The sequence below is a fragment of the Mesoplodon mirus genome (assembly GCF_964341445.2).
Source record: "Mesoplodon mirus genome assembly, chromosome: 3".
Classification (NCBI taxonomy): Eukaryota; Metazoa; Chordata; class Mammalia; order Artiodactyla; family Ziphiidae; genus Mesoplodon; species Mesoplodon mirus.
This window is the reverse complement of record NC_138978.1, coordinates 46,903,784-46,917,351: the sequence shown is the minus strand read 5'-3', so window position 1 is coordinate 46,917,351 and position 13,568 is coordinate 46,903,784. Positions and strand designations below refer to the sequence as shown.

The window sequence follows — 13,568 nt, the reverse complement described above, 5'->3', positions numbered from 1 at the left end:
ATGGGTTCGAGCCCTGGTCCAGGAAGATCCCACATGCCACGGAGCAACTAAGCCCATGTGCCACAACTACTGAGCCTGCGCTGCAGAACCCACAAGCCACAACTACTGAGCCCACGCGCCACAACTACTGAAGTCTGTGCTCCTAGAGCCCGTGCTCTGCAACAAGAGAGGCCACTGCAATGAGAAGCCTGCTCACGGCAATGAAGAGCAGCCCCCACTCGCCGCAACTAGAGAAAGCCCATGCACAGCAACGAAGACCCAGCACAGCCCAATAAATAAATAAATAAATAAATAAATAAATAAATAAATTTAAAAAATTTAAAAAAGAAGGACCTATCATATAATTTAAGAGATGTAAACGAAGTTTTGTAGAAAGAAAAAAGTCATCACTGTATAAACACTTTAGTTATAATTGATTCAGGTAAGATTGTCAAAGGACAGTAAAATCAGGGGACTGCCCTGGTGGTCCAGTGGTAAAGAATCTGCCTTACAACGCATGGAACATGGGTTTGATCCTTGGTCAGAGAATTAAGATCCCACATGCCGCGGGGCAACTAAGCCTGCGCACCACAACTACTTATCTCATGCGCCTCAACTAGAGATAGAGAGCCTGTGTGCCGCAAACTACAGAGCCCACATGCCCTGGAGCCCACACGCCACAACTAGAGAGAAGCCCGCGCACCACAATGAAGAGCGCAGGGGCCACAACGAAAGATCCTGCATGCCTCAGCGAAGACCCCACGTGTTGCAACTAAGACCTGAAGCAGTCAAAAATAAATAATAAATAAATCTTTTAAAAGTAGATATATATATATATATATATATATATATAAAGGACAGTAAAATCATTGACTGAAAGATTGTAGGGGAACAGGACACCCAGAGTCTCAAAGTATCACCCCTCACTTTACTTTTTAATTGCAAAGAGGAAAAGCCACTTTTGCAGTGGAAAAACACAGGAGACATCAATTTAACCAATCATCAAACTGATACATCTTGATGTGTTCCACTAAGAAATGACCATCACTTATGGGAGTATTATTCTTGCCAAAAATATTTAATCTGAAACTAATCATGAGGAAAAAACAGAAAATAGAAATTAAGGACTTTATGCCAAACATGGCCTAAATGCTTCAAAAATGTTCATGATGTGAAAGAGAAAAAAAACAGTGGGAGAACTGTTCTAAATTAAAGAAAATCAAAGAAACATGAGAACTAAATGCAATTGTGATCCTTGATGGGATCCTAATTTTTTTAAAAAGACTTTATTTAATAAAAAATTTATATATATATATACACACACACACACACACACACACATGTTTAAATGAAAGAATAAAGAACATCATGGGACAACTGGGGAAATCTGAATATGGACTATATATTTGATAATACATAGAATTATATGTTAAATTTCTATCTCATATAATTATATTGTACTTACATAAGAAAATCACTTGTTCTTAGGAAACATAAGCTGAAGTATTAAGCGATAAAGTGCAACTAATCCTCAAATGGTTCCTCAAAAAACAAAGTGCGTATGTGTGTAGGGGTAAAGTAAATGTGGCAAAATGGCAACAATTGGTGAATATGGGTGAAGAGTATATGGGGGTTCACTGTACTATTCTTGCAACTCTTCGGTGGATTTGAAATTTTTCCACATAAACAATTGGAGAAAAAAAGAAATTTTCTTGACAAAGTCATTGTATAGATTCAAAGAAGAATAAGTCATACAGTTCTGGCTGCTGTCCTCTGTGGCCACAGAAAAATCCCCCAAAACAGACTTAGACATATTTAAAGACAGTGACATGGTTTAATGTACCTTCACCAAACGGGAAATTTATCTCTGTATGTCAATAAATCTAATCTTAATAACACGCAATTTCAATTATAACCAAATCCACAAATTATGTAAATTTCTAGAAAAATATTACTGGACATAAATGTAAATAAACAGTAATCATGAAAACTTCAAAAGTAAAAACTTTATCCAAACTCTGATCCTCTTATTTTATTTAAAAAAAAAAAGCCAGGGCTTCCCTGGTGGCGCAGTGGTTCAGAGTCCGCCTGCCGATGCAGGGAACACGGGTTCGTGCCCTGGTCTGGGAAGTCCCACATGCTGCGGAGCAGCTGGGCCCGTGAGCCATGGCCGCGGAGCCTGCGTGTCCGGAGCCTGTGCTCCGCAAAGGGAGAGGCCACAACAGTGAGAGGCCTGCGTACCACACACACACAAAAAAGCCAGACACACATACTTAGTTGGAACTAATCACCTTATTATAATCTTGACCACCATATTCAACGAGGCAAACAGCAATAAGAAAGGGACCCACTGTATAAACGATCCTATATGTATACTTTCCAATTATGGTCCTAGGTGGCTCTATTCTTTCACAGACTCAAAAAAATGTAGCTAGTATTTGACCCTTCTGAAAATTAGCCCCCAAACTGTGACCAGTGTATCCTATAGAGACAAAGTAAATGTGACAGCACAGCATGAGCTAGTTTCCTTACGTAAATTATATGAGTCTTCCATCCATTAAGTCAGTGGTTTATTTTTAAGCTTTAGAATCCTTTTTAAGAGTCTTACTTGGAAACACAACAGGCAGACCAGAAAAAGGTAGAGATGCTCAGGTTGAAGACAAAGGAATAGAAGGATTCCTCAGCCACATTCATATTTCCTGGCCCTTCCTCACCACGGCAACTCCTTGGCAGCTACCACAGAACCTGGGGAATATGCTTTGAAAACCAAGGTATCAAGGGACCAGGATTCGTTCTAGCACAGCCTCTAGCTACAGTAGTAGACTGAGCTCACCTGAGAACAACCTTTATAAGGATCTTTCTCCTGAAAAAACTTCCAAATATAGAACAAACAAGAACAACTGTTTTTGCCACATTATTTTACCCCTAGACACACACACAAGCACGCACACACACACACACACACATGCACTAAGCTGTATCTGCAGTCTATAGCGTTCCACAGAAAGGGTCACCACTCAACTTAGAAAAAGACAAGACAGAGGCAGAACAGTGCTGAGTAAAGTAAGTACTCAATTTTAGTTGCTGTTTTGTTTTCTTACCTCTGCTGATAGGGGACTGGTAGTTACAGGCTTGACTGGGTCATGTGACACAGCCAGGGTTCCTGCAGAGGAAGTTCCATTCATGGTTAATTTGGCTGCATCAGCAACTTCTCCATTAGGCAAGATCCCATCAGCAAACCAAACTCGCCTCTGCTCTCTGGGCTGAGCCACTTGAGGAGCCAGAAAAATAAAACAGGTAACACTGTGACACTGACAGGGTTTCTAACATCAAGAAGAGAAGGTCACCAATCTCAGATGTACAAAGAAATCACTATCTAGCATTTTATACTTCTAAATATAATTGTAACTGTATAAAAGTGGTTATAAATTAATAAAAATACACATTTAAATATACTCCTTACTTCTGTAATTTATATGTAAAGATTTAAAACACTTTGCTTTAAAGTATTAAATATGCCTATGATTATGTCACATACTCTGTCCCATATCACTAACAGAGAAACCAGGGAAGGTATTTGAAGTGCCTAGGAAATAAACTTATAGCCCGGAAAAAATATCTAGACATAGACATCCACAGCTCCTAAAAGTATGAGGTTTCTGTAGGAATAAACTATCTGGAAAAGTGATACGGTATTTTTAAAAGGCAAAAGATGCCCTGAAGAATGTTGAAGAGTTATTAATTAATAAAAGAAGAGCTGGCACAGATATGTAAGAATTGGGAAGCAAACTGACCAGATCTTTGGCTAAAGTGTAACTGAAGAAGAAAAAGATTGATCCGGCAGTGCAGATAGTGAAATGCAGTAGTCTGTATTTTAGTAAAAGGATGGGGAAAAGCTGGAAAACTGAGTCTGACGAAATGATCTCTTTAAATCCAGTTTTGAAAATCAATTCAAACAGCCAAAACAAAGAGAGACCAGGGAAGAACAACAAAAACAACAAATGAAGTAAAGAGAATAAAGATTTTAAGAACAAAAGCCTGAGCTCAGAAGAGTATGATAATGTCAATAGAAGTTTTTGATCTTCAAAAGGGGAGGGTTATTTAACAAGGGGAAAGGAATATTGCTAGACAAAAAGATATAAAATTAATGAAAGAAGACAGAGTTTAATTATCAGGGGAGACTTCTTGACAGCTCGTTTTAAGGAAATATTTGTTATTTTTACTATTGATAATCCCCTGAACTTACAAAGTGCCTTTCATCTGACAATATCATAATCATAAAGATATAATAAACTAAAATAAGTTGAGCCTATGATTTTCTACCTATCATATGATATAATCAGAATTAAAGTTCTGGACTTTATAAATGTCTGTGTACCTAACACAGTACTTTCATATTTTTACAGGGATAGATTAAAAATGAAAAGAGAAAATGGCAATATATATTCCAAAAGGCAATACTAGAATGGGCTGGTAAGAAAAAAGAATTCTTATTTTCATCACTTACTAAATTCCTGCAAAGAACACTAAGGTAGGCATGAGGCTAGGATTTTGCAGGCTGATTTCAAACTCTGCAACTCTTTTCAAGTAAAAGCAAAGTAATTACTCCATTCTTAAGTTGGAGAGGGTACTGGCATATTTTTAGAGGTGCCTCCAAAATATCAGGCAACACAATATTCTTCTTTACTTGCCTAGAAATAGTCTCAACACACTTCTCACCTTGTTCTCCCACTTTAATAACCACCCAAAGGGACTTATCTGCAGTGTGTTAAAGACTTGTGATGTAAAATCACATCAGCACCTTTTCAGAGGAACTTGGTGAGGAAAAAGAGAGAGAATAGCACATGGTCCCCTACCTTCTGCTCCAGGGTGCTTTAAAACTCCCACAGGTACCATCACAGTGGGAGGTGGAGAGCTCAGGGCTCCTGAGGCCTGAGCTTGCTGCAAGGGAGGGATAGTAGAACAGTATTCAGCAGGATTGTTAGGGTTAGGGCTCTGGCTTGAGGCACTCATCATGTTCTCCCAGGCTTGAGCTAAAGCAAATACAGACACAATCAATGTGAATGGATTGCAAAATATGGACATCAAGACCTCCACAATACTGGATAAATAATGTAGTTCCTCCTAATTAACACTCATAGTATGTCTCTCTTCCAGCTAGTGAAGGTATTAAGGAGATAGGTGATTTTATTCAATAAAGGAGACCATGTAGTTAAGTAAGTTATTTGGAAGCAACAAATAAGAATTACATGATACTTCTGATATAGACTGATAGTGGATCATTCTGGGGTTAATGACTAGGCCCCTGGCTTCTTTAAAGGGGACCATATATTCCCTTAAGAGGGAGTAAAACAACATTAAATTTATTAGGGACTTGCAACTGGGATAGCATTTAGACATTTCTGGTGGGTAGGGCAGGTTTAATATTTAATGCATTTTATAAAATTCTATCAAAAATCAAAATCAGGGGCTAAAATAGCATAACTCCACTATATGATATCTTTTGTTTCATTTCTAGATTTTTAGGCTCTCTTAGTTGAGATAAAATCTCATTTCAAAAATTCTGAAGCCTAAAGCTCAGGAGAACACATCTCAACATTTTCGTGAATTTTGCTTTTGTGCAATCATTACCCTGTGTAAAAGTATCCGGCAAAAACAACCATTTCACATCTTTGGTGTGTCTCAAAAGCACAGGACCCATTTGAACATGAAAATGTGCCAATATCACATAAGTGCCATCAACCAATATGAATGATCACAAATGTGTTAAGGTTCTGTATACTCTATAATTTTACTAACTAAATACTGACATATCAACTATTGTTTTTAAAGTAAATAGGATGAAAGATACTACAGAAATGAAAGATATAAATTTTATCTTCTGGGTTCAGGTAATATCACATGCCCAGGAATAGAAACCACTCAATTTTTGAAGCATCTTTTTAAATATCTCATTCTACATCAAAGAATGATCCATAAGATTTTGAATACTTATTGCCTCCAAACTGCAGGACAAAGCTAGAAACAACAGCTATGTTCCTTTGAAAGCACTGGCAGAAAGAGGGAAGGAAGAGAAAAGGAGAAAGGGGAAAAGGGATAGGGAACACTGAAAAGCATCAAATTAAATATTCAGTAAAAGACCAGGCTAAGCCATGCGAGAGGAAAGACGTTGGAAAAACCATAAAAAGTAGATTATTTTAGGATTCCCTGTTAAGGGCATCCTTGGCTTAATAAAAAGTAAGTATTCCATATGAATCCTCTGCCATTTCCTTCATCTTTAGCTATGCCAAGTTAAAAAAAAAAAAAGCCATCAAGTTGGAAGACCTCAACAAATAAAAGAGGTATCAGGTACTGAAATTAAGCAGCATGCTCTTATCTGTGGATAAATATCCAAAAATGAAATCATCACCAAGTTAAATAACCACCATCTGAAAAATGACCCTTAAGAGTAAAGAGAATGAATTCATATTTGATCAAAATTATAAGAATTCAGAAATGGGAGGAAATTGGGTGGACCATAGGAAATTAGAACAGATCAGATTAAATGACATGCAATAGGTTAATAAGGAAGCAACAGGAAAACATCACTATGAGCAATGCAGACACACAGAGCAGGAGGGGCCTTGAGCAGATAAGTTTCAGCCTCCAGGAGACACATTATCCTGGCACAAGCAGCAGTGGTGTCTAAGTTCAACATTTTATGTGTATTAGTAACTGTTCTGGCAACTGTACAAAGATGCACTCAAAGAGAAAATACTATACAGCCTAATCAATTTTATTGTATCTCTTTACAAGAATACTCGGGGGGTGGGGGTTGTTTGCTTTGGGAGTTTTGTTTTAACTAAAATGCCCTTGGATTTATTTCCAGTCCCGCAAAAGGTGAACACTGGATAAGCCATATTTACCTTCTCCTGGCCATATTCTTTTACCACATAAGTAAATTAAAAACTATTACTCTTATGACAAATCTAAGTAGTATTAAGATGATAACTGACAGAAAAATGCAATTTTCTATTTGATTCGAGATGCTACAATATTTATTTTTAACAAGATGAGTGAACCAAAGTGTCAATAAGAATGTGTTCTAAATTACTAAGATATTCCCTAGAAAGAGAAAGCTTCCCTTAAAAGGAAAACCTCAGCCCAATTTTAATATTTCATCACCTCAGTGGTCAATAGCCCCCTCCCCACTCCCAGTCCAGTCATTTCACAGGAACATTAACAGCCAGAGCACCAGATTTCCACAAGAATTTCCTTTCTTCCTGCAAAACTTACCTGACTTTAGCATTTATTCATTAAATTAGGCACAGGAATTCTGAAATGCTAAGGTATTTTTAAATTTTTCAGGTAAAGTTATGACATTTGAGAAGGTGAGCAACTTGTAGATCAAGGAAGGAAAAAACAGTAGTCTCTTCATTGGAATTCTCTTGTTCTGTCTCAATAACTGTGAATTCAACCTGTTTTAATACTTACCATTCATTAGCACTGAATGGCAGATTACACATACTCTAGCTTCCTTTCTATCCATGTATAACAGTTTACATTTCAAGCTACAGCAGGAAGCACAGAAAACCTGCAGGAAAAAGAATATACTAAATTTACTTAGGATCACAGTATAAAGGAAGTAAACCAATACTGACCAACACTGAGTGACAGGGAACCGCACTAATACAACATTAAAAACCTCAAAGGAAAATGCAATTGAGGAAGCTGGGTGCAAGACCCAATTCAAAAGCAAGAAAGAGATTAACATGTCTGTCAAAAATAAGGAAAGTGAAATTGCTGGCTGAGAACAAAAATCTCAGCCAAGATTACACACCAAATACATAGCAGGGGAAAAAAATCTAAGCTGCCCTTAGGCAAAATTCCTGTACAAAATATCACATAACATGGGAGTTTAGAATAGTAACATCTGCTATTTCTGTTTGAAGAGGCAATACAGCAGGGGAAATAAACAAAGACTGGGAATTCTGGGCTTTAACTTCTGTTTTTTTTACTGTCCTTATGTGCAGAATAATAATCATACCATCTGCTTTCACTGGTTTGCTATGAAGGCCAGGAAAGATCAAAATACACAACTCAATCATAAAAATATGCACAGCCCCAGCTACAGGGAATCAGAGCAGACAACCAAAAATTGGCCATGCCAATTTCCAGCACCTTATTTCCACTCTCCAGGGTCAGTTCCCGACAATCTTACTTTCTTCTCCCTTCCATACCAGGTAACAAGGATCTCCTTAGCTCCCTGTTAAGATTTATCTTCTTGAGAACTCATTAGTCCCTTATCACAGAGAGCTCCATACAGGCAGAAAGGTGTTCCCAGTAGTGTAAATTTTACTAATCCAGTTTTTATGGACAGTAAGTATCCTATATCTTACAAAGATGCAACAAGAGATGAGGTCCTATTAAAGACAAAGTGAGAGCAATCATCTCTTCTTCTACTAGATGTAATTAATATACCTAGCTGACATGACTACCAATTTACATTTTTCAGAGGCTTCACATTTTCAAAGTAACTCTGTGATACAGGGAGAACAGGGGATATATTATCCTTATTTTCTATCAGAGGAAACTAAATTTGGATGGTTAAAAGACTTGCTCAAGTTCACAGCAAACTGTGTGAATACTAGGCACTTTACATACATGTATTATCTCATTCAACCTCATAAATTCTATGAAGGCATTCATTTATAATTAAGAGTTAAATAAACAAATGTGAAGTAAAACTGCTCTGTCATACAGCTAGTAAGTTACATAAAAAGTCTCCAAAGGCTCTGTTCTTAACCACTATGTAATAGTGTCTCATACTATTCATGTATCATTTTGAGACTACGACTTTTCCTTCTCCATCACTATGACCACATCCAGTCACTAAGTCCTGTTGTTCTCTCTCTTAAATGGTTCTCCCCAAATCCCACCTCTTCCTCTCCATCCTATGCTGCTGCCTTTATTCAAGCCTTTATTATATGAGGCCTAGGAGATCATCAAAATCTATTATCTGTCCTCCTAACCTTCAGATGTGTCTTTCCAATTCATCTTTCGCACAAATACCAAATGATAGAACTTCCTAAAAATTAAATTGAATTGTTAATATTGAAATCCTTCAATAACCTTTCTAATCAAGACGTAAAACCAAGAAGCCTTCATTCACTCATTTATTCCACAAATATTTGAGCTCTGATTATGTACTGGGCACTGGGCTACCCTACTGGGTGTAGCAGTGAACAAAACAGATATGGCCCTTGCTTTTGTGGAATTTACAGTCCACAGAGGTTATAATCTAAAATCAAATAATAACACAAGTGAGTGTAAAATTACTTGCTTCAAAAGAAGTACATGGTAAAATAAGATCATGTAATCTAGGTTTTACCTAGATTGGCAGGGTCGGGGAAGATTTTATTTAGGAAATGACAGAGATAAAATCTGAAGCATGGGTAAAAGTTTTCTATGCATAAAATGGTACCAAGAAGAGAGACAAGAGTAAGCAGAAGAAATACCATGTGCCAGGGTGCCATTAGGGTTAGAACATGGCTCTTTCAAGAAACTAAAAAGGGTTAATGTGGCTAGAGACCCTGAGAGTTAAGGGATGCATGGAATAAGATGAGGCCAGACCAAGCAAAGGTTCTCTAGGTTGTATTAACAGTTTTGGTCTTTTTAACAGAGCAATGGGAAATCACTTAAATGTTTTAATCAAAGAAAAAGACATGATCATATCTGCATGGCTGCAACGTGGGGGAAAAATAGAGGGAAGCAAGAATAAATTTGGGATGGTTCAACATAAAAAATCAATAGAGGGCTTCCCTGGTGGCACAGTAGTTGGGAATCCACCTACCAATGCAGGGGACACAGGTTTGATCCTTGGTCTGGGAAGATCCCACATGCCACGGAGCAACTAAGCCCGTGTGCCACAACTACTGAGCCTACACTCTAGAGCCCGCGAGCCACAACTGCTGAGCCCGTGTGCCACAACTACTGAGGTCCATGTGCCTAGAGCCTGTGCTCTGCAACAGGAGAGGCCACTGTAATGGGAAGCCTGAGCACCTCAACAGAGAGTGGCCCCTGCTCGCCGCAGCTGGAGAAAGCCCGTGTGCAGCAATGAAGACCCAACATAGCCAAAGATAAACAAGTAAAATAAATAAATTTAAAAAAAGAAAAAAATCAATATAATACACATTAACAGGATGAAGGGGAAAAAACATGTGATCGTATCAATTGATGCAGAAAAAGTATTTGACAAAATGCACTCTTTCATAATAAAAACAATAAAAAAAAAACTAGAGTAGAAGGAAACTACCACATCATAGTAAAAGCCACATATGAAAAACTCACAGCAAACATCATACTCAAAGGTAAAATATTGAAAGCTTTTCCTCTGAGATCAGGAACAAGGCAAGGATGCCTGCCTTCACCTCTTCTATTCAACATGGTGCTGGAAATTCTAGTCAGAGTAATTAGGCAAGAAAAAAAATAATAGTAAAAGGCATTCGAATTGGAAAGGAAGAAGTAAAATTATCTCTGTTTGCAGATTATGTGATCTTGTATGTGGAAAACCCTAAAGATTCAACAAAAAATCTGTTAGAACTAATAAATGAATTCAGCAAAGTTGCAGGATACAAAGTCAATAAACAAAAATCAGTTGTATTTCTATACATACTAATAATGAACAATCTAAAAAGGAAATTACAAAAACAATTCCATTTACAATAGCATAAAAAAATAAAATATCACACTGGATAAAATATTTGTGTTATATATAATGGACAAAGGGCTAATATCCATAACATATAAAGAGCTTCAGTAAAGTAATAAGAAAAGTACAAATACCTCCAAGGAAAAACAGGCAGAGAACTCACAGAGATAAATTCACAGAAAATTAAATAAAATAGCCAATAAATAAAGAGATACTAAGTATCACTAGCGACAAAATAAAAATTAAAGAATGAGATATTCTTATTTATGGTACAGGCAAAGTATTTTTGGTTTTTTTTAAAACTGACATCATTCAGTGGTGGAGAGGGCTTAGAGAAAAGAGGAACTTTCTCCCATACCCTGCTGATGGTAGCATAAATTGGTAGGCTAATTTAACAATATCTTAAAAATTTTTAAATGTTCATTTCCTTTGACTCAGTACATGCAATTTAAAAAATTTATCCTACCAAAAAACCCACATATGCAAAGAGATGTATACAAGAATTATCTCTGTATACTTTGTAATAGCTGAAAGTTGAAAACAACCCAAATGTTCATCAGGAATAAGAGGAATGGTTAAACTGCAGTATAACCATAAAACCTAATGCAATTCACGCTGTTAAAAAGAATGAGATAGGGGCTTCACTGGTGGTGCAGTGGTTAAGAATCTGCCTGCCAATGCAGGGGACACAGGTTCGAGCCCTAGTCGGGGAAGATCCCGCACGCCACGGAGCAACTAAGCCTGTGTGCCACACTACTGAGCCTGCACTCTAGAGCCCACGAGCCACAACTACTGAAGCCCATGCGCCTAGAGCCTGTGCTATGCAACAAGAGAAGCCACTGCAATGAGAAGCCCACGCACCACAACGAAGAGTAGCCCCCGCTCACCACAACTAGAGAAAGCCGGCGCACAGCAACGAAGACCCAACACAGCCAAAAATAAATTTAAAAAATAAATAAATTTAAAAAATGAGATAGTCTATATGTACTGACTGACATGGAAAAGTAACAGTCAAGTTGGAGATGAGAGTTGGATGGAAATAGGGCCTTTTTCTTTCTCTCCTTTTACTTTACATAAATTTTTTAGGTGTTGGATTGGGATCTTTTAACTTTGAGTAGAGCTTCTTCTGTATTAAAAAAAATAGAGGAAAAAAGAATATTAATTGGTGCCATGGGTTGAATTGTATCTCCCCCAAATACATAAGAAGTCTTAATGCCTATTACTTCAGAATATGACATCATTTGGCGATAGGGCCTCTACAGAGATATACAAGTTAAGATGAAGTCATTAGAGTGGGATCCTAATCCACGAGGACTGGTGAACTTATAAAAGGGGCAATTTGGACACAGCATGCTTACAGGCAGAATACCATGTGAACATAAAGACAACCATCTATAAACCAAGGAGAGAGACACGGAACAGATCTCTTCCTCACAGTCCTCAGAAGGAACCAACCCTATCACCACATCCATCTCAGCCTTCTAGCCTCTGGAATTGTGACACAATAAATTCCCTTTGTTTAAGCCACCCAGTTAGTGGTATTTTGTTGCAGCAGCCCTAGCAAACTAGCACAGTTGTGAACTTTCAGAAGTAGAGGACTCGTGCTTTGGGAAAATAACCTCAAAAAAAGAATGAAAAAAACCCAAAAAACAAAGATATATTTTTAAAAGCACGAGCTAGGGTGCAGCATAATGCAGTTAAACAGAAGGAACCAAGAATACCCATCCTTGCCAATATCCCACAGGCTTATGAACAGTGTTGAGGGAATCCTTTACATTTCCAATGGGCTTAGAGAAAGACACAGTAGTTAGAAAAGTGGATAACTTGCCAAGGGACCACCTGGAATGGCAAAGAAATGGCAGACAGGCAAAGGTATACATTTCTGTGGGATTACCCATGCCACAGAACTACATGAAATTGAGTGTAACATAACAGCACAAAACTACTGGACAGTGCCTATGACTGACATATCAATAGATAGTGTACTACAATATAAAATGAAAGAGAGACCTGGAAACACTGACCCTCATTCTCAAAAAGAAGAAGATTATGATGTAATAAGACCCTCAGGTCATTAGAATTAGTACCATGGAAAAGATGGACAGAATCTAAGAGATATGAACCAACTGAGAAAGGGTTAATAATCCTGGATTTTAAATTACTGGATAATATTGAATTTGCCTAGAAGACCAAGGTGAAGTTGTCTGCCATGAACCAGGTCAGTCAGTGTTTCTCAACAAAGGCAGTCTTGACATTTTGGGTGGGTCAATTCTTCACTGGGCAGCATTGTCCTGTTTAACACAGGACATTTACCAGTCCTCGTCCCAGATTACTAAATGCCATTAGTGACCCTAATCATTATGACCACCAGAAATAACCCACCACATTCTGAACATCATCTAAGTATCTTCTCTAGTTCTCTGAGCTATAGGCTCAGATGAGTAAAGTCAGTTCTAGAAATAAAGAGAATTATATATTTGTACATGTGAACTTCTTATACTGCTGAAGTATCAGACCATATACCTTCATTACCATAACTAACACAATCTATTGCATTTATTTAACTTATTCTCCATTTTCCCAAACTAGAATGTAAACTCCATGGAACAATGAATGAAAGTATTGTTAATACTGGTATCACAGTGCCTGAAATAACATGGGTACTTGATAAATGCTTATTGCTTCCTGGATTAGTAAAATGATTGCACAAACGAATATATGAATGGAGAAACAAACATTAATGTGCACTTATCAAGGAAGGGCTATATCATACATGCTCAAATTCACAACTTCAACAATGACAAACACATTTTAAGCAGTTTATTAATAACAGTGACCTCAAGTTTTATAGGCCAAATGGTTATGAATGACCTTAAATGACAGGATCTGTATGATCCAA

General features: G+C 37.5%; 1 protein-coding gene across 1 annotated transcript in view; it reads right to left on the bottom strand.

Moving 5' to 3' along the window:
- The window catches only part of ZFYVE9 (zinc finger FYVE-type containing 9), a 190,163-nt gene that overhangs the window by 81,855 nt on the left and 94,740 nt on the right, over positions 1-13,568 (bottom strand). The window contains exons 5-7 of the mRNA XM_082615903.1: positions 7,453-7,552; positions 4,836-5,012; positions 3,081-3,250 (exon numbers count right to left, since the gene is read on the bottom strand). Coding sequence (XP_082472029.1) covers positions 3,081-3,250; positions 4,836-5,012; positions 7,453-7,552 — 447 coding nt within the window. The remainder of the gene's footprint in view (positions 1-3,080; positions 3,251-4,835; positions 5,013-7,452; positions 7,553-13,568) is intronic.